This window comes from Kogia breviceps, chromosome 8, assembly GCF_026419965.1.
Source record: "Kogia breviceps isolate mKogBre1 chromosome 8, mKogBre1 haplotype 1, whole genome shotgun sequence".
NCBI classification, from domain to species: Eukaryota; Metazoa; Chordata; class Mammalia; order Artiodactyla; family Physeteridae; genus Kogia; species Kogia breviceps.
Window position 1 is genome coordinate 21762898 of NC_081317.1, and position 26249 is coordinate 21789146.

Genomic DNA, 26249 nt, shown 5'->3' on the forward strand with positions numbered 1-26249 from the left:
CCTCCTCTTTTGAGTTATTTTGGTTGCTATGTATGCCATTATAGTAAATGGAACATACTTAGACTCAATTATACCTTTTTGAAATATGTATTGTTTTAAATATGTATTGTTTTAAAATCAGTTTGTGCAATAGTTAATAAATTTAGCTTTTAAAGGAGCTGGAAGTTTACTTTTATTTTATTACAGAGTAAGTAAATATATTTAAAAGTGAATTTTAGGGACTTTCCTGGTGGTGCAATGGTTAAGAATCCGCCTGCCAATGCAGGGGACACGGGTTCGAGCCCTGGTCCGGGAAGATCCCACATGCTGCAGGCAACTAAGCCTGTACACCACAACTACTGAGCCCGCATGCCACAACTACTGAAGCCCACGTGCCTAGAGCCCGTGCTTCACAACGAGAGAAGCCACCACAATGAGAAGCTCGTGTACCACAACGAAGAGTAGCCCCCACTCGCCGCAACTAGAGAAAGCCGGTGCGCAGCAACAAAGACCCAAAGCAGCCAAAAATAAATAAATAAATATTTTTTAAAAGTGAATTTTAGACATTATTGTGTACGTTGGAAGACTGCTCTAAGGAGACAGGAATTGGGGTGAGAATTGTTATCAAGGGATGTTTCAAAGACAGAAGACAGAGGGCTTTGGATGTGGTAGAAAAGAGGGTAGATAAGCAGACTATGTCAAGCAGATGCACACCAGTCTATCCTAAGACCCAGATGGTTACCCATGGTAGAAAAAGAATTTTAAAAGAGATGAAGTCAGATTGTGAGACAAAGAAAAGAGAGAAGATGATTTTATGGAGTCTTCCGATATCCATAATGTATTAAATCTATAAAACTATGTATAATCTTTATTATGATATGTAACTATATTGAGGTTAAAATGAAACATATAACTCATCTTGTTATCTAGTAGAATTATGAATCCTGAAGTTTCATTCTGAAGTTTAAAAAGCAATAACTTTATCAGGAGCCCATGGCCACATTGTCAGGATACGGGTGGTTAAAGAGAGTAGTAGAGGAAAATAATCAGAAAAGTGAAATAGTAAACAGTTCTTATTTACCTACTAAACACTCCAGAATATCTCTAGAAAATATCTCAGAGGTTGCAAATTGGTAGCACTCAGATCCTGTTCAGCCCATGTACTGTTGACCCATATGGTATTTTAATTAGTTACCAGCATTTAAAATTTGGAGGGTTGTACGAAAGTGATCTGTATTTTGAAATTGTCTTTAAAATTCCAAAAATCAGACTCAGATTCTCACATGGCAACAACTGGTTAGGGCTGGTAGTAGCTCACCATTTAGACAGACAATACACCCTCCAGTTCACCGTAGTTCCCAGCACTCACAAATTGAGGCCAGGTGTTGGTTGGTATTTAGCATTACTCTTGCACTTTCGTCTTATGTTTATAATAGTTAAGAGAAAAGTAAAATGTTTCCAATACCAGTATCTCTAATAAAAGCAAAAGCAAAAAAATTTATAGACCACATTTTGGAAGAAAAAAACAAAATCTGTCTTCCCAAAGATTATGATTTAAGCACTGGCCCTGTACTTCACTCATTTACATTATTTAGCTGGCCTATAAGGCACTTACGTTTTTTTCAAATAAACTTTGAGGTATAATTTACATATAATAAAATGCACTTGTTCTAACTGTACAGTTTAATGAATTTTGACACATGTATTTTTATACCATGAAACTATCACCACCATTAAGATATAAAATATTTCTATCACCAGGAAGCTCCCTTGTGCTCCATTGCATTCTATAGTGATTCTCCTTCTATCCCACCCTTCTCTCCTACCAACCTTCTCCCCTGACTTCAAGTAACCACTGGTCTACTTTCTGTCACTATATATTAGTTTCCCTCGTTCTGGAATTTCATTTATGGAATCATACAGTATGAATTCTTTTGTGTCTGACTTCTACTCAGAATAACATTTTTGAGATTCACTCATGATGTTGTGTGTATCTCTAGTTCATTACTTTTTTATTACTGAGGAATTTTTCATTATATAGATGTACCAAGGTTTGTTTATCAACTCTCCTGGATTTTTTTCTAGTTTTTTACTGTTATGAATAAAACTGCTCTGAATATTCTTGTAGAAGTCTTTTTGTGGACATTTGTTATCATTTCTCTTCAGTGAATATCTAGGAGTATAACTGTTAGGTTTTATGGTAGATGTATGTTTAACTCTTTAAGAAACTACTTTTTTCCAAAGTTGTTGCTCTGTTTTACATTTACACCAGCCATGTGTGAGGGTTTCAGTTACTCTATATCCTTGACAACTCTTGGCGTTGAAAATCTTAAATTTTAGCCCTTCTGATGGGTATGTTGTGGTATCTCATTGTGGTTTTAATTCATATTTTCCTGATAATTAATGACGATGGCCATCTTTTTACAAGCTCATTGGCTATATTTATATTTATACCTTCTTTTAAAAAATATTTAATAGCTTTATGGACATGTAATTCACATACCGTACTATTCACCCATTAAAAGTATACACCTCTCTGTGAATACACTAAAAACCTTTGAATTACCATTCAAAGTTAGTATATTCACAGAGAGGTATAATCATCACCACAATCAATTTTAGGAGATTTTAATCCTCCCCCAAAAGGAATCTTGTACCCATTAGCAGTCACTCCCATTCTCTGTCTTTATAGATTTGTCTCTTCTGTATGTGCCATAGAAATGGAATCATACAATATGTGGTCTTTCGTGACTGCTTTCATTTAGCATGTTTTCAAGATTAATCCATATTGCAGCATGTGCATATCTTATATGAAATATTGATCAAATATTTTGTCAAATTTTTAATTGACTTTCTTTTAAAATATTAAGTTATAAGAGTTCTTTATATATTTTGGATACAGTCTTTTTTAAAGTATATGTATTACAAGTATTTTCTTCTGGTCTGTGGCTTGCTTTGTATGTAAGTTTTTGACCCTTAGAATAACTGTAGGTATAATAGCTCCAAGGCTATGACTTGTTGTTAGACTATTGACAATAGTCTGGAATTCTTTCTTTGCTCAGTAACCTTAGCTCCAGTAGTAGGAAAAAGAGGTGCTGAATTTTTATCCTTTAAAAAATTATTTTATTCAGACCAAAAATTGATTTTAAAAGCAGTAAACAGGGCTTCCCTGGTGGCGCAGTGGTTGAGAATCCGCCTGCCGATGCAGGAGACACGGGTTCGTGCCCTGGTCCGGGAAGATCCCACATGCCGCGGAGCAGCTGGGCCCGTGAACCATGGCCGCTGAGCCTGCGCGTCCGCAGCCTGTGCTCCGCAATGGGAGAGGCCACAACAGTGAGAGGCCCGCATACCGCAAAAAAAAAAAAAAACAGTAAACAAAGTACTCGTAAGGATCAAATTATATTAATAAGAACCCAGAACTAAAGGTTATCTTAATACCCTAGTAGATCATTCATTTAGGCATGGAAGTCATTGGATATTTTCATTTTCTGTTTTCAGCATGGCTAGAACATAAAAGTTGTTCCTCACCTATTAAACTTATTGAGATATCTACAAATGATCATTTATCACCTTCACAAAAGACTCCACCTCTGGCAAAAGAAGTAACAGACTCGTATTTTTCTGATGAATATGTTGCTGTTGAAAGACCACGAAAAGAAGAAAAACCAAAGAATGACCTAGAACTAAGTTATAGAATAATCCGAACTAAAGAAAATAAAGATTACTTGGAACTTGACAGCACAGTACCATCTACTGAATCATCTTCCTCTTCCAAAATTGAAGAAGCACCTTTTAAACATGGTAAAAAACGGGAGAATAATTTGGACCTTTTGAATGACTTTATTATGCTGCGAAATAAGTATAAGACTTGCACTTCAAAGACTGAAGTCACAGACAATGATGGAAATGATGGTGAGTAATTTAGTAATATTTTGGTGTAAGTATGATAGCTTCAAGGACTAAATGTATAATTTATTATAGAAGGTAAAGAAATAAAGCTCTTCAGATAAAACACATTATTCTTCAAAGTCAAAGAAAATGTCATTGATTCATGACACATTATATACAGAGATAGATATGGGATATACAGATATAGATGTATATATGTATTTTCCAAAAAATTTAAAAGTGCATTTGAACTTTTAAGAAAAGCCACTATTTGTAGAAACTCACTTTCCACAACTTGGTCATACAGATTCATAACATTTCTAATTTTTGCTGATCATTCTGCCATTCTTTTTTTTTTTTTTTTTTTTTTTTTTTTTTTTGCGATACGCGGGCCTCTCACCGCTGCGGCCTCTCCCGCTGCGGAGCACAGGCTCCAGACGCACAGGCCCAGCGGCCATGGCCCATGGGCCCAGCCGCTCCGCGGCATGTGGGATCCTCCTAGATCGAGGCACGAACCTGCGTCCCCTGCATCGGCAGGCGGACTCAACCACTGCGCCACCAGGGAAACCCTCTTTTTTCTCTTTTAGCTCACAGTTCTACCTCCATATTTTCACTTGTATTTTAATGTGTACTTAAGAACCTTTTGCCTGTTTGATTGCCTATTACTCTTTTTAACTTTATCAAAGAGTTTCTGTTTAAGTTGTAACTGTTTTACATTCATCGCTTATAAACATATCAAAGTAGTATAATGCATCATATCATTTCACTTCTGGTAAAAAAAAAATTCTAGAATTCTAGTATTCTAGAATGTGTTTGACACAGATTACCAAAATGAAATAAGTACAAAAATATTTATTTGTGAGAGTTAGAGTATACTTAGGTCTTACTGTCCTATGTATTGATACTGTTCATGTACACAAGGTCTTGCCCCTGAATAAACTGTAAAATAAGGCAAGAAGTAAAATATATACCAAAAATTAGTTTGAGAGTCCAATGAGCTTGCTAACTAAACACCAGAATTGGGCAGAGTACCTACCCAGACCCAGACTATGTTGGACTGGGCCAGGATTCCCCATGGTTGGGGAGCTGCTTGGGAAAAAGTCATGACATAGAAAAGCAGAAAAGAATGCTTGTTCTTTGCATGCAGCATGATATGACAGCCTTTTATAGATCTATATAAAGTTATATTACTTTGTCCATCAGTGCATTTTCACAATGAAAAATTCAACAAAAATTGAGAAAAGTATTTAAAGATCTCAGAATTTTGTGACCCTTTATGTTTATATATATTTGTCATAAAGTTTCTTTTTATGTAATTGTTTGACCACATTATAACTTACCTTGTTAGGTGACAATTCTATATGTAACAGAACTTTCTAACCAATTTGCACCATAATTCAGAGCATAATTTCTACATGAAAGAATAAGCAAAATATAAAGAATTATCTTATGAATGTGATGCATAAATAGGAATTTTTTTAAAGATTTGTTGTTTTCAGGTTTGTGAATGTTTTCAGATTCTATTCATATTTGAGGCCAAAAAACAAACAAAAAAAGGAAACCAATCCAAAATTAGCACTGACATCCTTTTCTGGTTGTCATACTTGTGATGATGTCTTGTAACAAGGTATACTGGCAACAGAAAATGAGAGAAAGCAACAAGAAAGGAGAAAAAGATAAAAAGAATATTTTCTTATTTTAAAAGTTAGCCATTAATTAAACAATGAAAGGAATACTGTTGTTAGGTTGGGAATGCTCTGTACTCCTGATGTTTCCTCTATTAGTATTATGTTCCTGGCCTCTTTGCCCTTTAATGTGTTCTCCCCAGAGGAACTGGAATTAATTATCTGTATTGTAAATTTGAAAAAGAATAAAGTGAGCATAAGCTTGCAGGAATGAGCTGCCTCACAAGAAACAGGCATTCTCCTCTGCTTCTCTAAGTCATGAATCTTTCCCAAGCAGTTCCCCAACAGTGCAGAATCCTGGCCCAGTCCAGTATAGCCTGGGGCAGGGTAGGTAACTCTAATTCTGTTGTTTAATTAACAAGCTCTTTTGACTCTCAAACCAAGCTCCTTTCTCCAACTTAGTTTTTATTAGTAACAGAGGTAATATTTTGATATATATTTTACTTCTTGTCTTATTTTATAGTTGATACAGGGGTGAGAAAGAATGCTACAACTGATTAGGCCCCCTCAAAAACTCCAATAATTTGTAGTATTTAATCATAGTTATTTAAATTATTTATAGTTAATAAAAAGTCTACTTGAAAATAATCAAAAGCTAGTTTAAGATATTTTACTCTGTTTTTTTTTTTTTTTTTTTTTTTTTTTTGCGGTACACGGGCCTCTCACTGTTGTGGCCTCTCCCATTACACAGCACAGGCTCCGGATGCGCAGGCTCAGTGGCCATGGCTCATGGGCCTAGCCGCTGCGCGGCATGTGGGATCTTCCCAGACCGGGGCACGAACCCGTGTCCTCTGCATCGGCAGGCAGACTCTCAACCACTGCGCCACCAGGGAAGCCCGTACTGTGTTCTTTTTTCACTGTGTATTTAAAGCTCATATAGTCAAACGTTTCAAGATGGCAATGTTTTTCTAAAATTATCTTGTAATCATATTATTAATGGACAACACTGCAATCTAGTTAATATAACTCTAATCATAAATAAATTATATATATATTTTTTAATCCTCTACAATACTTACAAACGAAGGAAGAAAACTACAGTTATTGAACATTGTGTGCCAGGCACTAAATCACATTTCAGAGATAAATATGATAATGTTGCTGACCTTGAGAAACTTACAGTGTAATAGAGTGGACCAGACATGCAGATGATTTCCATACAGCATTGTCACTGCCAGGAGACTATGCTGAGTGCTGAGGAAACAAAAAGGAGAGGCACTTTGCTGGCCTGGAAGTAGAGTGGGCAGTTTTATAAGGCTTCCTATAGAAAATGCCTGAGAGCTAAAGGGTAAGTAGTAAGAAATGACCTTATTAAGAAAGGATGGAGACAGGTAGGGTTTGGAGCATAGGAGAGAATTAGTAACAGAGGAAGGGTCTGTGGACAGTCACAGAGAAATGAAGTAAAACAGTATGTGCCTTTTAGGTGTCAGGAATCATCCTTGGTGTTTATAACACCTTACAACAATATTCGAAGTAGGTATATTAATCAATATTTTACAATGAGGAAACTGAGGCTAGTGTCAGAACTGGAATTGAAACACTGATCTGATGCCAAAGTTCCTTCCTTTATTACCATTCAGCTTCCTACCCAACACAATAAGTCCATTGACCTGAATAGTTGCTCACTTTAATACTGATGCATTTCAAAGAATTTTAACAATTATGATCATATTACAAGAGAGCATTTTAATCAACATTAAGTTTCCCTGAACAATACAAATTAATATTTTTATTAGAACTTCAAGACAAAGAAGAATGTTCTTTAACTCTTCAAGAAGAAAATCCTATTGTTTGTACTAATAAAACACTAGAGAAAGCAAATCAGGAAAGGAGAGCAGATAATGTCATTGAAATTCAAGCATCAGGTATGCATTATGCTTTTTAAATGCATTCAAATTAAGTAAATTTGAAAGCCCTTTCCTGGGTATCTAGGACACACCTTATTTTCCATGTAATTTTCTTCACTTGTTTCAGATATTTCTTCATTCCAGTCCTACTTTCAGGTTATTTCCAAACCTGGAGTGCCTTATTCACTGCCTCTCCCCCTCCCTCGCCATCACCCTATTGCAGTCCACTAAGTGTTATATCTTCTTCATTTAAACTGCTGCTTCCCTACATGCATCAGAGAACAGCAAACTGCAACTCCTCACTCAGACTTTTCTTCCCAGTCTGGAAAAATGAACTGTTGATGGCTGCTCTCTCTGTTCTCTTACCCACGATCAAGGTGGTGTAAATAAGTTATTATTGATTCCTATATCAATTAAAATTATTTGTTCTGCTATAAAGAAAAATATTCTTTACATTGACCCCTAAAGAACAGCCTGCTTAAGAACATCATGCTCACTATTAAAATCGATAAGGAAATATGACACTAGTTCTTGAATATCATTTCATTCTTTTGGCTAAATTTCATTTATGACCTTTAGATGACAATGCAGATCTTTAAATATTGATATTCTAGTGAAAACTAAAAACAATTTGTCATTGTTATAAATGTGTTCATCTTAAGGTTGTAAGCTAATAGTGGAGGGAAAAGAAAAAAATTATGTGATTCTCTTCCTCATACTTGCCCTGCCAAATTAGTCACTGAATAAATCCTTTCTAATAAACAAGGTAAACATAAAATTATATTAATTCTACAGAGGGTTTTTTTTTTTGTTTTTACTAGTTTATTTAGAATAAAATTCCTAAAATAAGCCTCTATAGAATCTAATGATTTTTAACTCAGAAAATAATTTGGATAGAGTTCAGGTTTCCATGAAGTAACATGTATGATTGATTTGTCAAAAAGAACATACCATCCTTATAAAAACACTGCCTTTAATGCTTTTATTTTTGCAGATAGCCAGTGCCAAGCATACTGTCTCCTAGAAGCAGCAGCTTCTCCTATCTTAAAAAAACTTGTATGCCTCTGTACTCTTCCTGCTGCTAACTGGAAATTTGACACTGTCATTTTTGACCAAACAAGGTTCCTCTTAAAAGAACAAGAAAAAGTAATAAGTGATGCTATTCACCAAGGTGAGTACAAATAAAAGTCACATTATTTTAAAGGATATACATTTATGAATTATTAGAAAATGCAGAAATTAGTCATAGATGGAGGCATAACTGTAATACAGCATATGGCACCCACAGACCAATGCTGGAATATCAGCTAAGCAAGGATAAAAAGGTAAGAAATACAAGTGTCACCTGCTTTTCATGTTTACTTTATGTCACTTTGATTTTATGAAGACCTACATTAATATCTGTTTTCATTAACTGAAAGAAATCAAAGAGGATTTTCATTTTTATGAAAAAAGGTATTTGCTTCTTTACTACATTTCAGCTTATAAAAGGTTTCATAGGAACTCTCTATTTTCAGATAGTGGGGGAAAACTGTATCATCTGGCATTGCTTCTCAGTAAAGCTTCTAGTTGACATATATATTACTTGACAGATTCCTATTGCAGAAACCAAATTAACCCTATTATTGTTAGCATCTGAACCACTTAGATCCCTCCCGAAAAGGTGGGGGGAGGTCAAAAAGTAAATTGATTAAAGTCAATCCTGGACTTTTGCTTCTGGCCAAAATGGAGTAACAGGGATTGAATTTACCCTCCTTCCAGAATTAACAACAACAAACAAACAAAAAGACAAAGACAAAATAGATGAAACAGTTTTTAAGATCCTAGACATCAGGCAACGAAGCACAATGATTCCTGAGAGATGGGAAACAAGTGAGGTGAGACCTACCGTTGCCCTAGCTTACTGCCTTGAAAGAAATGCCAGGCCATGGCACAGGGAGAGGTACCAGAGGCAGAGCTCAGTGGACAATCTGAGTTGAAGAAGCAGAGCTAAGAGTCCAGGGAGACCAAGGCAGCTAAAATTCAAAGGATAGAAAGTTAGGGGCTTCCAGGGTGGCACAGTGGTTAAGAATCCGCCTGCCAATGCAGGGGACATGGGTTTGAGCCCTGGTCTGGGAAGATCCCACATGCCGTGGAACAACTAAGCCCGTTTGCCACAACTACTGAGCCTGAGCTCTAGAGCCTGCAAGCCACAACTACTGTGCCCACAAGCCACAACTACTGAGTCTGCGTGCTACAACTAATGAAGCCTGTGCACCTAGAACCCGTGCTCTGCAACAAGGGAAGCCACTATGATGAGAAGCCTGCACACCGCAGTGAAGAGTAGCCCCCACTTGCCACAACTAGAGAAAGCCCATGCACAGCGATGAAGACCCAATGCAGCCAAAAATAAATAAATTAAAATAAATAATTTTTTTTTAAAAAAAGGATAGAAGGTTAGAGAGCAGAGAGCTTCACAAGGAGAGTCCTAGAAGTTTGCAGAGTCTCCCTGAAGTATTCAGCAGAGTACTGATCAAAGAGTATATGTGAGGACAATAGCCAAAACATAGAAACAACCTAAATGCCCACTGACAGATGAATGGATAAAGAAGATGTGGTGCATACATACAATAGAATACTACTCAGCCATAAAAAAAGAATGAAATAATGCCATTTGCAACAACATGGATGGACCTAGAGATTATCATACTAAGTAAAGTGAGTCAGACAGAGAAAGACAAACACCATATCACTTATATGTGGAATCTAAAATATAACACAAGTGAACTTATCTATGAAACAGAAACAGACTCACAGACATAGAGAACAGACTTGTGGCTGCCAAGGGGGTGGGGTGGGGGAAGGATGGATTATGAATTTGGGATTAGCAGATGCAAACTATAATATAGAGAATGGGTAAACAACAAGGTCCTAGTGTATAGCACAGGAAACTATATTCAATATCCTGTGATAAACCATAATGGAAAAGAATATGGAAAAAAAAAAGAACAGCCATCTAAAAAAAAAAAATGTATATGTGAGGAGCTAACCTACCAGAGGTTGGGAAACAAACCATCTGAAAGGATTAGAGGGAATAGTACTCTGAATTCACATGGGGCAGGAAATAATGTCTGTTCCCACCAGCCAGACTAGAAAAACTCATAATTCATGGAGTATTGATCACCATATTTAGAGAAGTCTTGTCTCAGTAGTGGGGAGTAATTATCCCTAGATTTAGCACTGCTCTGGGCCTGCCTAAAAAAATCATAAAAGTAAGACTCAAAGTTATCAAACTATTTCCAAGGAACTTAACTGCATCCCAGAACAAAGCTTAAGACTATTTATATGCATACAGAAATATTTAGCACTAACAAGGTAAAATTCACAATGTTTGACATCTGATCAAAGATTGTCAAGCATAACAAGAGACAGGAAAACACAGCCAATAAGGAGAATAATCAATCAAAACAAACTCAGAGCTGACAAAGATGTTAGCATTATCAGAGAGGACACTGAAACTTATTATAACTGTATTCCATACACTCAATAAGCTAGAGACATAAAAGAGATGCAAATCGTAGTTTTAGAGAATAAACTACAGTGCATGAGATGAAAAATACACTGGATGGAGTTAATGGCAGAAGAAAAGACTAGCTAACTTGTAAGCATAGCAATAGAAACTATCTAAAATAAAACCCAGGTGGATAAAAGATAAAAAAGAAGGAAAGAAAAGAGCATAGTGGGCTGTGAAACAACTTCAAATAACCTTATGTACTAGCATTAGAGTTCTCAAAGGAGAGGCAAAAGGGGGTAAACAGATAAAATATTTGAAGAAATAATGACTGAAATCTTGCCAAACTCAGTGAAAACTACAAACCCACAGATCCAAGAAACTCAATAAACCCTAAGCACAAGAAGCATAATAAAGCTACACCAAGGCATATTATAATCAAGTTGCTCAAAACCAGTGATAAAGAGAAAATTGTAGGAGCAGCCAGAAGGAAAAAACTATATGCTGCAAAAGAGAAACAATGACAAGGTTGACGTCAAATTTCTTGTCAGAAAGAGTGCAAGTGAAAAGACGGTGGAATAACATCTTTAAAATAGCTGAAAGAAAAAACTACCAACCTATTCTGTACTAGGCAAAAATACATTACAAAAAACAAAGGGGAATTAGAGGTGTTTTCAGACATACAAAAAAAGCTGAAAGAATTCATTGGCTGCGGATCTGCACTGTAAGAAATGTTCTCCTAAAGACAGAGGAAAATGATACCAAATTTGGTTTTTCTGCTCTCTTCTTTTCCCTTCCTGGTCATGATTGACTTGTTTACACAAGTCCTCCTCAGGGCTGGAGATTCCCAGTGACCACTGATTATTTGCTTTGATCTTCATTGCTTAAATCAATAGTTTTCATACTTTTTTAAATGTCTTTATTGGAGTATAATTGCTTTACAATGGTGTGTTAGTTTCTGCTTTATAACAAGTGAATCAGCTATACATATACGTTTTAGCAGAACTCTTTGTTCAATAAATATTACATGGCATCCCACTATATAAAGCAGAGAGAAGTAGCGCTTCTCTGGTTAAATTAGGCCTGGAATCCAGTCTTCTTGGCCCCACTTTTGCATGCAGTAAAATCCGATCTATCATCTTCAATAAGCTCTGGAACTACATGGAACGTATTAATTAGATAATTGTCTTGTCCCTATAAGTACCTCTTTTGTTTGAGTCATATCTTTGGACAAATATTCCCAGGTGTCTACCTCCATTTCAATGTATTGCTTTACGTTATTATTGTCCACCTTTATCTAAACCAGTTGGCAAGTTATGAGTTTAATTTTCTTCTTGTTTCATAACTGGGAACCATTGTCCTTCTTCCCACCAAGAGTAGAAATAATTGAACATTCTTTGGAAGCAGCAAAGTATGAACTCTAAGGTTAGCTGTAGGGGTTGGAATGCCAGCTCCATCGTTTATTCACAAATTGACCTTGGGCAGTTACCTAACCTCATTAAGACTGTTTTCTCATCCATAAAATCAAGATCATAGTAAACTTGTCTGATAGGGTTATTGTTATAGATTCAATGAAATAAACAGATTATATACAGCTTGGCACATAGTAAGCACTCAGTAATAAATGTTATCTATTATTGTTAAGCATTCTGATATATATTCTAAAATTCTAATGTATATTCTATCTTTAAATATGTTTTTGCTTACCTAGGTAAAAATGTTGAAAGAGAAATGACATTCAAGTATGCTGCTGTCTTACACCTTTTGGTAACAATTAGAGATGTCCTTTTAACATGTAGCTTGGACACAGCATTGGGTTGGTGTGAAAATTTTTTATTTCCCCTTTTCTTCCTATTGAAATATTTTGTCTGAAATAACGTTTACTTTTCTGAAAAAGATGTGCTTTGTAAGAAATTATATACTTTTCTTCCTTCTGCATTAAACATTATATATATATTGACATAATTATAATGGAATATATATTTTATTCTCCTTATATTCATTAAAAGAAATTTTCTGTAACAACAATCATCACCTAGAAAAATAGGTGTAGGATTCTCTATTCTAGGCGTGAATTACAGACTCTTAATGGCCTTAAGGGATTTGACTGTGTAATCATTATTATGCACTGCATATTTTTTAAACATCTTTATTGGAGTATAATTGCTTTACAATGGTGTGTTAGTTTCTGCTGTATAACAAAGTGAATCAGCTGTACATATACATATATCCCGATATCTCCTCCCTCTTGCGTCTCCCTCCCACTCTCCCTATCCCACTGTTCTAAGTGGTCACAAAGCACCACCGAGCTGATCTCCCTGTGCTATGTGGCTGCTTCCCACTAGACATCTATTTTACATTTGGTAGTGTATATATGTCCATACCACTCTCTCACTTTGTCCCAGCTTACCCTTGCCCCTCCCCGTGTCCTCAAGTCCGTTCTCTACATCTTCGTCTTTATTCCTGTCCTGCCCTTAGGTTCATCAGAACCATTTTTTTTTTAGATTCCATATATATGTGTTAGCATACGGTATTTGTTTATCTCTTTCTGACTTACTTCACTCTGTATGACAGTCTCTAGGTCCATCTACCTTGCTACAAATAACTCAATTTCGTTTCCTTTTGTTATGCACTGCTTTTTAATGTAAGATGACACTTTGACATATACATTTTAGGTCCTCATTGAATATCTGTGGCTTCGAATCTTTGCTAGATGCAATATAGCTATATAGCAAGATCTTCTGCAACTTCTTTTTTAGTTGTGCATGTAAGTTAGGATATGAATTACTTGAGTATTAAAAATCAAACTATTTTGAATGTATTGAAAATTTTACAGATTTTGGAAATTTTTTCTAAACTATTAAAATCCTTAAAGTATCTGTCTGACTGCATTACTGTTTTAGGCCCCTTATTGCATGTTGTTTAGACTTGTTTAGTAATGATATATTTTTAGGATTATGTTTTATAATTTAAAGTTTCTAGAACCCATTATATGCAAAGTGAAAATAATTTTTCTCTGATCTGTGACCCAGACATTTTCTCTTATCCGTGACTCAGACAAATATTATTTCTCTAATCCAAGGTTTGGATAAGTACTGGGCAACAGCGAGTTACAACTGTACTCCCTCTACATCACTGGGAGTTGTAATACTTGGCCAAGTATTATATTAGTATTATCTGGCCAGGTATTGTAACTAAATTAAAGCTACCTTTAGAAAGCCCAACATGGTGCTTTTCCTTTCTTCTCCAATTAAAGCATTTGAGTGTTGATGCTGGATCAAGTTGTCTTGTCTCCATTCCCAGACAACTATAGCCCTAGTTTACAGTATCTGTAGTTAGTATAATGGTATAGAGTCACATGCTTCTGTTTAGTCACCTGTCTTCATTATAATTTTCAGCTGCCATAGAAGATTGTCAGTCCTACCAACAAGTAAGCTAACTATAAAAGCATAACAGTAAGGCAGAATATCAGAATCTAGAATATTTGGGCTCCCAGGGAGGGTGCAGTTGTGACTCACTCGTGCTCAATACTTCTCAAAATCTTGAATTAGAGAAATAATATTTATGGAGGATTGCTTAAAGTATATTCACCTTAAATACTCTATATTTTACCCTAGGATTAAGTGAGACCATTAAGAGCTATATACTTGAACTGAATTGTTTCTGTTCCTCAAAGAAATGCCTTTACTAAATCAAACTTTGGCATTACTATTTGGCTACCTTGAGGAATACTTATAAAAGTAAAATCCTTGTTGGAAAACATAACTTCTTAAACACTAGGTACCAAGCCATAATGAGTAACCTTGCTGCCTTGGACATTTTTAGTAGAAGGCTTTCTCACTCCTCTAAACCTCTCAAAATCAAAGAGCAAGTTAGGTTGTCCTCCTTTATTTCTCTGTGAATAGTGACAGAGGAAGAAAGGTCCATGTGGGTCTGGCTGCCTAACCTGGACCCAGAATTCTGTATTTTCTCCCAGCTTCCAATTTGCTTCTTCTCCCAAACTAGCAAGGTAATTAGTTTAAAGGTTAAAAGTATAGAGTTTCACTTCTGGGCTTTAACCCAGAAATAAATTCAGTATTGTGTAATGGGTACTGTAGTAGAGATACATAGTAATGGCACAAAGGATGGTGACTGTTACCCTTTCAAGCTGAATTTTTTTTTAAATAAGTAGGAGTTTGCCAAGTAAATAAGGTATGAAAAGGTATTGTAGGCAGAATTAAGAGCACAGAAGAATGACTTAGTGGGTGTGTGACAAATAGTTCCATGTGGCTAAATTGAAGAGTACAAGGTGGAAAGCAAAGAGAGCTAAGCCTGAAGAAGTAAGAAAGAGCCAAATCATGAAAAGCCTTTTAAGCTACACAAAAGAGTTCAGTCACTACTCTGTAAATGATAGGGAACCATTGAAACAGGGAAGCTACTGGATTAGGTTTGTCTTTCAGAAGGTTACATCTAATGGCAGTATGGAGAATCAGTGGGAAGTTTGGAGATTAGTAAGAAGAAAGAACATAAGTCAGTCTCTAAATTGCCCACCATTCTAGCTGTATTAATATAAAATTAGAATTAATATGTATATAGTATAAAATATGAACATGAACATTAAATTTTTGATTTATCATTGTATTTATTGTCCAGATATTCATTGAATACCTGATCTACATAAGTTACTCTGCCAGGTGCTCTACTTCAGTAATTCACAAAATTCACTGTGCAGTAGAATCACTGGGAGAAGTTTTACACATAGGAATCCCTGAGACTCAACCTAGATTTCTTAAATTTGAACCTTCAAGGATAGGTCTCAGGATTCTGTGTTTAAAATTGCTCTTAGTGAGTCTGAATTTAGGCACTGATGTTTTAGCAGCTACATAAATTAATTATGCTTAAATATCATGGATTATGAGAGCTTATAGACTAGTGAGGTTGTTAAGTCATATACATAAATAACCAGAAATCAAGTGCAAAGCTGTAGCGATAGCGTACCAAGAAAATCTCAGTGAAATGCATTACCACAGGACTTGCATGTAAGTGTAGATTCTAGGGTTTAGGAAGAAGGCAATAACATTTAACAAGCCAGAAGCAGGAAAGGATGAGAAATATTCAGAGAATATGTAGAGTATATCCAGTTATATTGGTGTTATGTAGCTTAAAAATAGACATTTGCTACATATTTCTCAGCTTCACTTAAATTTAAGGTTTTCATTAGTTGCTATCTTTGATCAAAATCAGAAAAGTAGTAAAGGGAAGTTTAACTGTCTCTGCTATGACCCTTATTTCCTTTTAGGTTTTTACCATGCAGTTTCCAAAAGAACAAAAAGACATGCTTTTTTTCCCACTTTTGTTTTTAACAGGATATTTGTCAAATGCAAAAGATATCTACAAAAGCATTTTAGGCTCCTATTTGGATGACATTTGGCGACAACTGGAGATTGTACAGTTTAGTAGGGAAAAAAAGCCTGAAACCAACTACAAGATACAAGAATTGCAATGTCAGATACTAAATTGGATGCAAAGTAGACAGCAAATTAAGGTAAGTACTGAAATAAAGCAGATAACAGCAATCAGCTTATATAAGAATTGGATGTAAGATAAATTTTTGCATTTAATTTGAAATTATGAAATAGTATAGTATATACTATTTGGTCCCTTGACAGTTTTCACCTTAAGTAAGTTAATAGGACAGAATCAGACCCAGAGAAAGGATCATTGGCATCATTATTTATACGTATTGAATTTTTAAATACTTTAATTTTTATTATACATAGTTTTCTGTGGATTAATCCTTTAAATCTCAAAAATTTTGTTTTCTACTTGTAAGTTCATGAATACATACCCAACAATAGAACTACAATAATTAATTTTTAGATATTGAGCCAGAATCTCATCTTATATAATTCTAAAAAAAAAAAAAAAGCACTTGTTTATTCCTTGGATTATGTTGGAAACTTTTTGCCCACTCTACCTCAAGCATTGAACAAAGTTTGCGTAAGTAAAGATTTAAGAGAAAATACTTTAAAAAATATTTTCAAGCAGAAAAGCATCTCAAAATCTTTACACTAAATCTGGAAACAAATTTGGCCTTTTTCTTCATTTTCCTCTCTGTCCCTGCTGGGGATATTTTTATCCCCAACTCTATGGTTACTTGGGTAACTTGCCTAAGTCATTAAAACAAATTAAATCAATCATTAAGAAATTTAAAATTGGGGAGTGATGTCAGCATCATGGCAGGAAGAAATGCTCTCTCGGCTCTCCCCTTCAATCTGCAACCAGGAAAACATCCACAACTCAACAAAGGGGCCTTTGCCTAACACCAGGACACTGGAGAGTTCCACCTATCTGTACATGTAAAGATAGGTGGAATGGAACCCATAGAAGAGGCGGAAGTGGAGGATCAACATAGGCAGTGCCTACAATTTTGGCCGCTGGGCTGCAGCAGCTGAACCCCAGTCCAGAGAACCCAGTAGCAGCAAGGGCGGCATCCCACATGACCCTGGCCTCGTACTTGAACTGGTACCCACAGCCACAGATAGCTGAGCTGCCGTGGCACGAGGCCTGTGACCCTGTCCCTCCAGCTCAGAGCCACCCACAGCTCTGGTGCCCCACCCTCCATCAACAGTGGGTGAGCCCAGAAACCCAAGAGCCACCAGAAAAGCCACCCCAGTTCCTCCTCCCGGCCTTCCTGCTCCTCCTGCAGTGGCAGAGCCTGTGACTCAAGGATCCCAAATGAGGCCACCATCCTAGTACTCAGGCAGTGACATCAGTAACACCAGAAACAGCAAGGCACCAAAAACTCCAGAGGCACAAGCAGTGACAACAAATGCTTTGGGTGACCCCTCTGATGTAGACACGGAGGGTAGAAAGTGCCAATACTCAAACACAACCAGAGGCAGCACAAGAGAAAACAATGTGCTATAGTGCCACCTACTGGAAAATAAGAGAAAGGCTTCTATTTACAAGGAGAAAAGAGCCTCTTCAGTAAGTGGTGCTGGGAAAACTGGACAGCTACATGCTAAAGAATGAAACTAGAACATTTCCTAACACCATACACAAAAATAAATTCAAAATGGATTAAAGACCTAAATGGAAGGCCGGACACTGTAAAACTCTTAGAGGAAAACATAGGCAGAACACTCTTTGACATAAATCTCAGCAAGATCTTTTTTGATCCACCTCCTAGACTAATGAAAATAAAAACAAAAATAAACAAATGGGATCTAATTAAACTTAAAAGCTTTTGCAGAGCAAAGGAAACCATGAACAAAACAAAAAGACAACCCTTAAAATGGGAGAAAATATTTGCAAATGAAGCAGCCGACAAGAGATTAATCTCCAAAATATACGAATAGCTCATGCAACTCAATATCAAAAAAATAAACAACCCAATCAAAAAATGGGCAGAAGATCTAAATAGACGTTTCTCCAAAGAAGACATACAGATGGCCAAAAAGCACATGAAAAGATGTTCAACGTCACTAATTAGGGACTTCCCTGGTAGTCCAGTGGTAAAGAATCCACCTTACAATGCAGGGGACACAGGTTCAAAGCCTGGTCAGGGAACTAAGATCCCACATGCCATGGGGCAGCTAAGCCCACACGCCACAACTACTGAGCTCACACGACTCAACTGGAGAGCCTGCAGGCCCCAAACTACAGACCCCATGCACTCTGGAGCCCATGCGCCACAACTAGAGAAGAGAAAACTAGCAAGAAGCCCATGTGCTGCAACGAAGAGCCCGAAGTGCAGCAACTAAGACCCAATGGAGCCAAAAATAAATTAAATAAATAAATAATTAATAAATAAATCTTTTTAAAAATCACTAATTATTAGAGAAATGCAAATCAAAACTACAATGAGGTATCACCTCACATGGGTCAGAATGGCCATGATCAAAAATATACAAACAGTAAATGCTGGAGAGGGTGTAGAGAAAAGGAAACCCTCCTACACTGTTGGTGGGAATGTAAAGGGGTACGGCCACTATGGAGAACAGTATGGAGGTTCCTTAAAAAACTAAAAATAGAACTACCATACGACCCAGCAATCCCACTCCTGGACATATACCCAGAGGAAACCATAATTCGAAAAGATACATGCAACGCTATTTACAGTAGCCAGGACATGGAAGCAATCTAAATGTCCATCAACAGAGAAATGGATAAAGAAGATGTGGCACATATATACAATGGAATATTACTCAGCCATAAAAAAGAACAAAATAATGCCATTTACAGCAACATGGATGGACCTAGAGATTGTCATTCTGAGTGAAGTAAGTCAGACACAGAAAGACAAATATATGATACCACTTATATGTGGAATCTAAAAAAAAGGTATAGATGAACTTAGTTACCTAATAGAAATAGAGTCACAGATGTAGAAAACAAACATGGTTAACGGGATAAGGGAGGAGGGATAAATTGGAATATTGGGATTGACATATACTCACTACTATATATAAAATAGGCAACTAATAATAACCTACTGTATAGCACAGGGAACTCTACTCAATATGCTGTAATGACCTATATGGGAAAAGAATCTTAAAAAAGAATGGATATATGTATATGTATAACTGATTCACTTTGCTGTATAACTGAAGCTAATACAACATTGTAAATCAACTATACCTCAATGAAAATTTTAAAAAGAAAGAAAGGAATAGAAAAGATGGTGTGGAATTTGGAGCATGGCCAGGCCAGGAGTGTGATTTCTCTGGAATCCTCTGCCCCAGTCCCAGAGGATGCATTAGGTTTAATGAAGAAAAACGACTGACAAATTACTAGGTCACTGAGTGTGAAATTTATATTTTTTGCTCCTTGCTTTCACCCATCCAATAATTGTATCGACCTAAACAGTAAAGATATTGCTATTGTCTTCTTTATTGCAGCACCTCTGAAAAGAGAATTGCTGTGTCTCAGTAGATTTTTTTTTGCTGGATAAATCTTTTCCTTGTGATAAATAAATCTCCTAACAGGGTCTTATGTTTTTTTAAAAAAAAAGAGAAAGGCTTATAACTTATAACTTGTTGGTTCATTAAAATCAAGTAGAAAAAATTATTTTTACCTAAAGAAGAAAGGTGTTCACTACTTCAGACGTGTCAGCTGAGGAACAACTTATCCAGCACCATGAAGAACCACAGCAACACTGTATCACAAAAACAAAATGACAGTTCAGCAGAAATCAAACTTCAAGTCATGGAATATTGCAATCTAACTGACAGAGAATTCAAAATAGCTGTCATGAAGAAACAACAAGCTACAAGAAAACTCAGAAAGACAGTCTGATGAGCTCAGGAATATAATTAATGAACAGAAGGAATATTTTACCAAAGAGACTGAAAGTAAAAAAGAACCAAACAAATTCTGAAGCTGAAGAACTCAATAAATGAGACTGAGAATTCATTAGGAAGCACTGGAAATAGAGAAGACCATATGGAAGAAAGAATTATTGAGCTCAAATTTAGAAATCTAGAGACGGTACAGGTAGAAGAGGAAAAATAATTAAGATATAAAAAAGGGGGAAATTTTATTAGTGTTATCTGACTCTTTTAGGAAGGGCAACATTAGGATAATGATTATTCCAGAAGAAGAAACAGAGAAGGTAGCAGAGAGTTTATTTAAAGAAATAACAGCTGAGGACTTCCCAAACCTGGGGAAGGAACTGGATATACAAGTCTATGAAGCTAAGAGAACACCTAATCACTTCAATGCAAAAAGATCTTCTCCAAGACACTGTCAAAAGTCAATGAAGGGCTTCCCTGGTGGCGCAGTGGTTGAGAATCCGCCTGCCGATGCAGGAGACACGGGTTCGTGCCCTGGTCTGGGAAGATCTCACATGCCGCGGAGCAACTAAGCCCGTGAGCCATGGCCGCTGGGCCTGCGCGTCCGGAGCCTGTGCTCCGCAACGGGAGAGGCCACAACAGTGAGAGGCCCGCGTACCGCAAAAAAAAAAAAAAAAAAAGTCAATGAAAAAGAATTTTAAATGCAGTCAGTGAAAAAAGGATGCAACCTACAAAGGAATCCCTATTAGCAGATCAGCAGATTTCTCAGCAGAAACTCAACAGGCCAGGAGGGAGTGGAATGACATTCTCAAAATACTGAAAGATAAAAACTGTCATCCAAGGGCTTCCCTGGTGGTGCAGTGGTTGAGAGTCTGCCTGCCGATGCAGGGGACACGGGTTCGTGCCCCAGTCCAGGAAGATCCCATATGCCACAGAGTGGCTGGGCCCATGAGCCATGGCCACTGAGCCTGCGCATCCGGAGCCTGTGCTCCACAATGGGAGAGGCCACAACAGTGAGAGCCCTGCGTACCACAAAAAAAAAAAAAAAAAAAAAAACAAACCTGTCATCCAAGAATACTCTATCCAGTGAAGTTATCATTCAGATATGAAGGAGAAATAAGGGCTTTCCCAGACAAACAAAAGCTGAGGGATTTTTATCAACACTAGACCTGCATTATAAGAAATGTTGAAAGGAGCTCTGCTACCAGAAAAAAAAAGGCAAAAGTACATAAAACTTTAAGGTGATAAATAGATGAACAGAATCAGAAAATTGCAACTCTGTATCAGAATAGGTTTTTAAATACTTTATTACAACATAAAGGTTAAAGGGAGAAATATCAGGAAAAAAACAATAGCTACTTCAATTTGGTAACAAATGCAATATAAAAAGGGATAATTTGAGACAAGAAAAACATAAAAGGGGAAGAGGAAAATAGGGGAACCCATATAGGCAAATAAAGATAAGATGCTATCAGCAGAAAAAGGACTACTTTATCTATGATACATTTCACACAAACTTCTTGGTAACCACCAAGCATAAATCTAGAACAGAGACACAAAACATTAAAAAAAGAGGAAACTGAGAAAAACATCATAGAAAACTACCAAACCAAAATGGCAGACAGAAACACAGGAAAAAGAAACAATGGAGATATAGAACAACCAGAAAACAAAAGATAGAATGGCAGTTCTCAGTACTCATCTATCAGTAATCACCCTAAGTATAAATGGATTGGATTCACCAATCAAAAGACACAAAGTGGCTGGATGGATTAAAAAACAAGAGCCAACTATATGCTGCCTCTGGGAGACTCACTTCAGCTCTAAAGATAAACATAGGCTCAAAGTGAAGTGATAGAAGATGATACTCCAAGCAAACGACAGCCAAAAGAAAGCAGATGTAGCCATACTCATATCAGACAAAATACACGTTAAGCCAAAAAAAAGGTAACAAGAGACAAGGAAAGACATTATATTCTGATAAAGGGGATAATTCATCAAAAAGACATAATAGTAAAACAAACAACAAAAAAAGACATAATAGTTAGTAATATCTATGCATCTAACATAGGAGCACCAAAATATATAAAGCAATTATTAACAGACCTAAAGGGAGAAATTGGTGCAGCACAATAATAGGAGGGGACTTTAACACTCCACTTACATTAATAGATAGATCATCCAGACAGAAAGTCAACAAGGAAACAGTGGTCTTAAATGAAACATTAAACTGGATGGATTTGATAGATTGGTGCAGGACATTCCATCCAAATGCATCAAAATACACATTCTTCTCAAGCATGCATGGAACTTTCTCAGGGATAAACCGTATGTTGGGACACAAAACAAGTCTCAATAAATTTAAGAAGATTGAAATCATATCAACCGTCTTTTCCTACCACAACACTATGAGACTATAAGAAGATAGCTGAAAACATCACAGATATGTGGAGACTGAACAACATGCTACTGAGAAACTATTGGGTCAATGAAGAAATCAAAGGAGAATTTTTTAAATACCTTAAGACAAATGAAAATGAAAATACGATATACCAAAATCTATGGCATGCAGCAAAAGCAGTACTAAGAGGGTAGTTTATATCAATACAAGCCTATCTCAAGAAACAAGAAAAGTCTCAAATAAATCATCTAACCTTACACCTAAAGGAACTAGAAAAAAAACAAATGAAGCCCAAAGTCTGTAGAAGGAAGGAAATAATAAAGATCAGAGCAAAAATAAATAAAATAGAGACTAAAAAGACAATAGAAGAGATCAGCAAAACTAAGAGTTGGTTCTTTGAAAAGGTAAACAAAAATGACAAACCTTTAACCAGACTAACTAAGAAAAAAAAAAGAGAAGGCTCTGATAGATATAATAAGAAAATAAAGGAGAAAAATAACAATGGATGCCACAAAAATACAAAGATTGTAAGAAAATATTCTGAATAGTTAGTAACCAACAAAGTGGACAACCTAGAAGAAATGAAGAAATTCTTAGAATCATGCAACCTTCCAAGACTGAATTATGAAGAAATGGAAAAATTGAATAGACCGATTTCTAGTAAAGAGAGTAAAACAGTAATGAAAAAAAAACTTCTAAAAAACAAAAGCCCAGAATCAGATGGCTTCACAGGTGAATTCTGCCAAACATTTAAAGAATTAATATCCATCCTTCTCAAACTCTTCCAAAATAGTGAAGAGGAGGGAACACTTTCTAACTCATTTTACAAGTCCAGCATTACCCTGATACCAAGTCCAGACAAAAACAATACAAAAAATATACATTACTAACCAATATCTCTGATGGATATAGATGCAAAAATCCTTAACAAAATATTAGCAAACCAAATACAATACATTAAAAGGTTCATATAGCATTATCAAGTAGGATTTATTCCAGGGATGCTAAGATGGTTCAATATTCTCAAATCAATCAGTGTGATACCCCTTAGCAAAATGAAAGATAAAAAACATATGATCATCTCAATAGATGCAGAAAAATCATTTGACTAGATTCAACACCTATTTATGATAAAAAAAAAAACTCTCAATGAAATCGGTGTAGAAGGAATGTATCTCAGCATGATGGAGGCCATATATGACAAACCCACAGCTAACATCATACTCAATGGTGAAAAGCTGAAAACTGTCCCTCTAAAATCAGGAACAAGACAAGGATGCCCACTCTCACCACTCTTATTCAATATAGTATTAGAAATTATAGCCAGAGCAATTAGGTAGAAAAAGAAATAAAATGCATCCAAATTGGAAAGGAAAAAGTAAAACTGTCACTGTTGCAGGTGACATTATTTTATGTTTAGAAAACCCTAAAGACTCCACCAAAAAACTATGAGAAATAACAAAACAAATACAGTAAAGTTGCAGGGTACAAAATCAACATATAAAAATCGATTGCATTTCTATATGCTAAAAATGAGCTAGCAGAAAGAGAAATTAAGAAAACAATCCCATTTACAATCACAACAAAAAGAACAAAAAATACCTAGGAATAAATTTAACCAAGGATGTGAAAGACCTGTACACTGAAAACTATAAGATATTATTGAAGGAAATTAAAGATGCAAATAAATGGAAAGATATTTCATGCTCATGGATTGGAAGAATTAACATTGTTGAAATGTCCATATTACCTAAAACAACCTACATATTCAATGCAATCCCTATCAAAATCTCAAGGACATTTTTCCACAGAAATAGAAAAAAAAATCCTAAAATTTATATGGAACCACAAAAGACCATAACTAGCCAAAGCAATCCTGAGAAAAAAGAACAAAGCTGGAGGCACCACAGTCCCTGATTTCAAACTACATTACAAAGCTATAGTAATCAAAAGAGCATGGTATTGGCAGAAAAACAGATACATAGATTGGTGGAACAGAATTGAGAGCCCAGAAATAAACCCACACATATATGGACAATTAATTTACAACAAAGGAACAAAGAAGAAACAATAGAGAAATGATAGTCTCTTCAATAAATGGTGTTGGGAAAACTGGACAGCCACATACAAAAAAATAAAGTGACCACTGTCTCACACCATACACAAAAATCAACTCAAAATGGATTAAGGCTTGGAATGTAAGACCTGAAACGATAAAACATAGGCAGTACACTCTTTGACGTCAGTCTGAGCAATATCTTTCTGGCTATGTCTCCTCAGACAAGGGAAACAAAAGCAAAAATAAAAAAATGGGACTACATCAAACTAAAAAGCTTCTGCACAGCAAAGAAAATCATCAAAATGAAAAGACAACTTATTGAATAGGAGAAGATATTTGCAAATTATTATATTCAATAAGGTGCTAATATCCAAAATATATAAAGAACACATACTACTCAACAACAACTACCAAAAAATTTTAAAATGGGCAGAGGAGCTTCATAGATATTTTCCAAAAAAAGACATACAGATGGCCAATAGGCACATGAAGAGATGTTCAACATCACTAACTGTTAGGGAAATGCAAATCAAAACCACAATGAGATATCACATCACACCTATCATAATGGCTATTATCAAAAAGGCAAGAAATAATAAATATTGGTGAGGATTTGGAGAAAAGGGAACCCTCATACACTGTTGGTGGGAACGTAAGTTGGTGCAGCCACTATGGAAAACAGTATAGAGATGCCTCAAAAAATTAAGAATGGAAATCCCTTATGAATCATCTACCCCACTTCTGGGTATTTGACCAAAGAATACAAAAACACTAGTTTGAAAAGATAACACCCTTATGTTCATTGCAGCATTATTTACAATAGCCAAGATATGGTTGATTTGTTATCTCCACCCTACATGCCCCCAAAACTGTAATGGCAAGTAGGAAAGTATAGCAGCAAATCTTTGGTTTTCTCCAGCAATTCAGACCTGCCTGGGTTAAATTTAACACTTACAGTACAGGCAGAGACAACTTATATATAGTCACCTGTATTGGAATTCTTTAGGAATACTAAGAATGCCATACTCCAAAATACTTTCCTCATTAATATTTGATCTTACCAGAATTTATTCCCTTGTGTTCAAGCACTGATATCTTTTGCAACGCAAATATTTACTTTGCCACCTTATTGTCATTAGTTTCATGTAACCAATTAAGTTTGTTATTTTTGTCAGTGTAGCAAAAGAATATGAAAAAGAATAATCATTCAGATATACATGTATATGAAATTCTTATTTTTGAACAGGTGCTGATTATAATAAGAATGGATTCAGATGGTGAAAAACATTTACTCATTAAAATCCTTAACAAAATAGAAGGTAGGGAGTTTTAAATTATGCTTCATCTGATAACAAATGCTTGAATATATAAAAATATGCTGATCTAACCAAGTTTTTAATTAAGATATGATTAACACACCATAAAATTCACACTTTAAAAATATATAATTCAGTGGGATCTAATCAGTTTTTAAATCAATGTGGACTATATTAGTCTGCAATATAAATATACTACAATGTACTTATACATACATTATCATTACTGTTAATTATTATTACCAATTGACATCTTTTATTGTCTACTAATCGCTAATATTATGGATACTTACAACTCTATGAATAGGT

At 35.8% G+C, this 26249-nt stretch overlaps 1 protein-coding gene across 1 annotated transcript in view; it reads left to right on the forward strand.

The window, feature by feature from the left end:
* Positions 1-26249, forward strand: part of SHOC1 (shortage in chiasmata 1) — an 87249-nt gene that overhangs the window by 34076 nt on the left and 26924 nt on the right. Inside the window, exons 12-17 of the mRNA XM_059071547.2 lie at positions 3478-3891; positions 7298-7417; positions 8394-8570; positions 12601-12705; positions 16235-16413; positions 25871-25943. Coding sequence (XP_058927530.1) covers positions 3478-3891; positions 7298-7417; positions 8394-8570; positions 12601-12705; positions 16235-16413; positions 25871-25943 — 1068 coding nt within the window. The remainder of the gene's footprint in view (positions 1-3477; positions 3892-7297; positions 7418-8393; positions 8571-12600; positions 12706-16234; positions 16414-25870; positions 25944-26249) is intronic.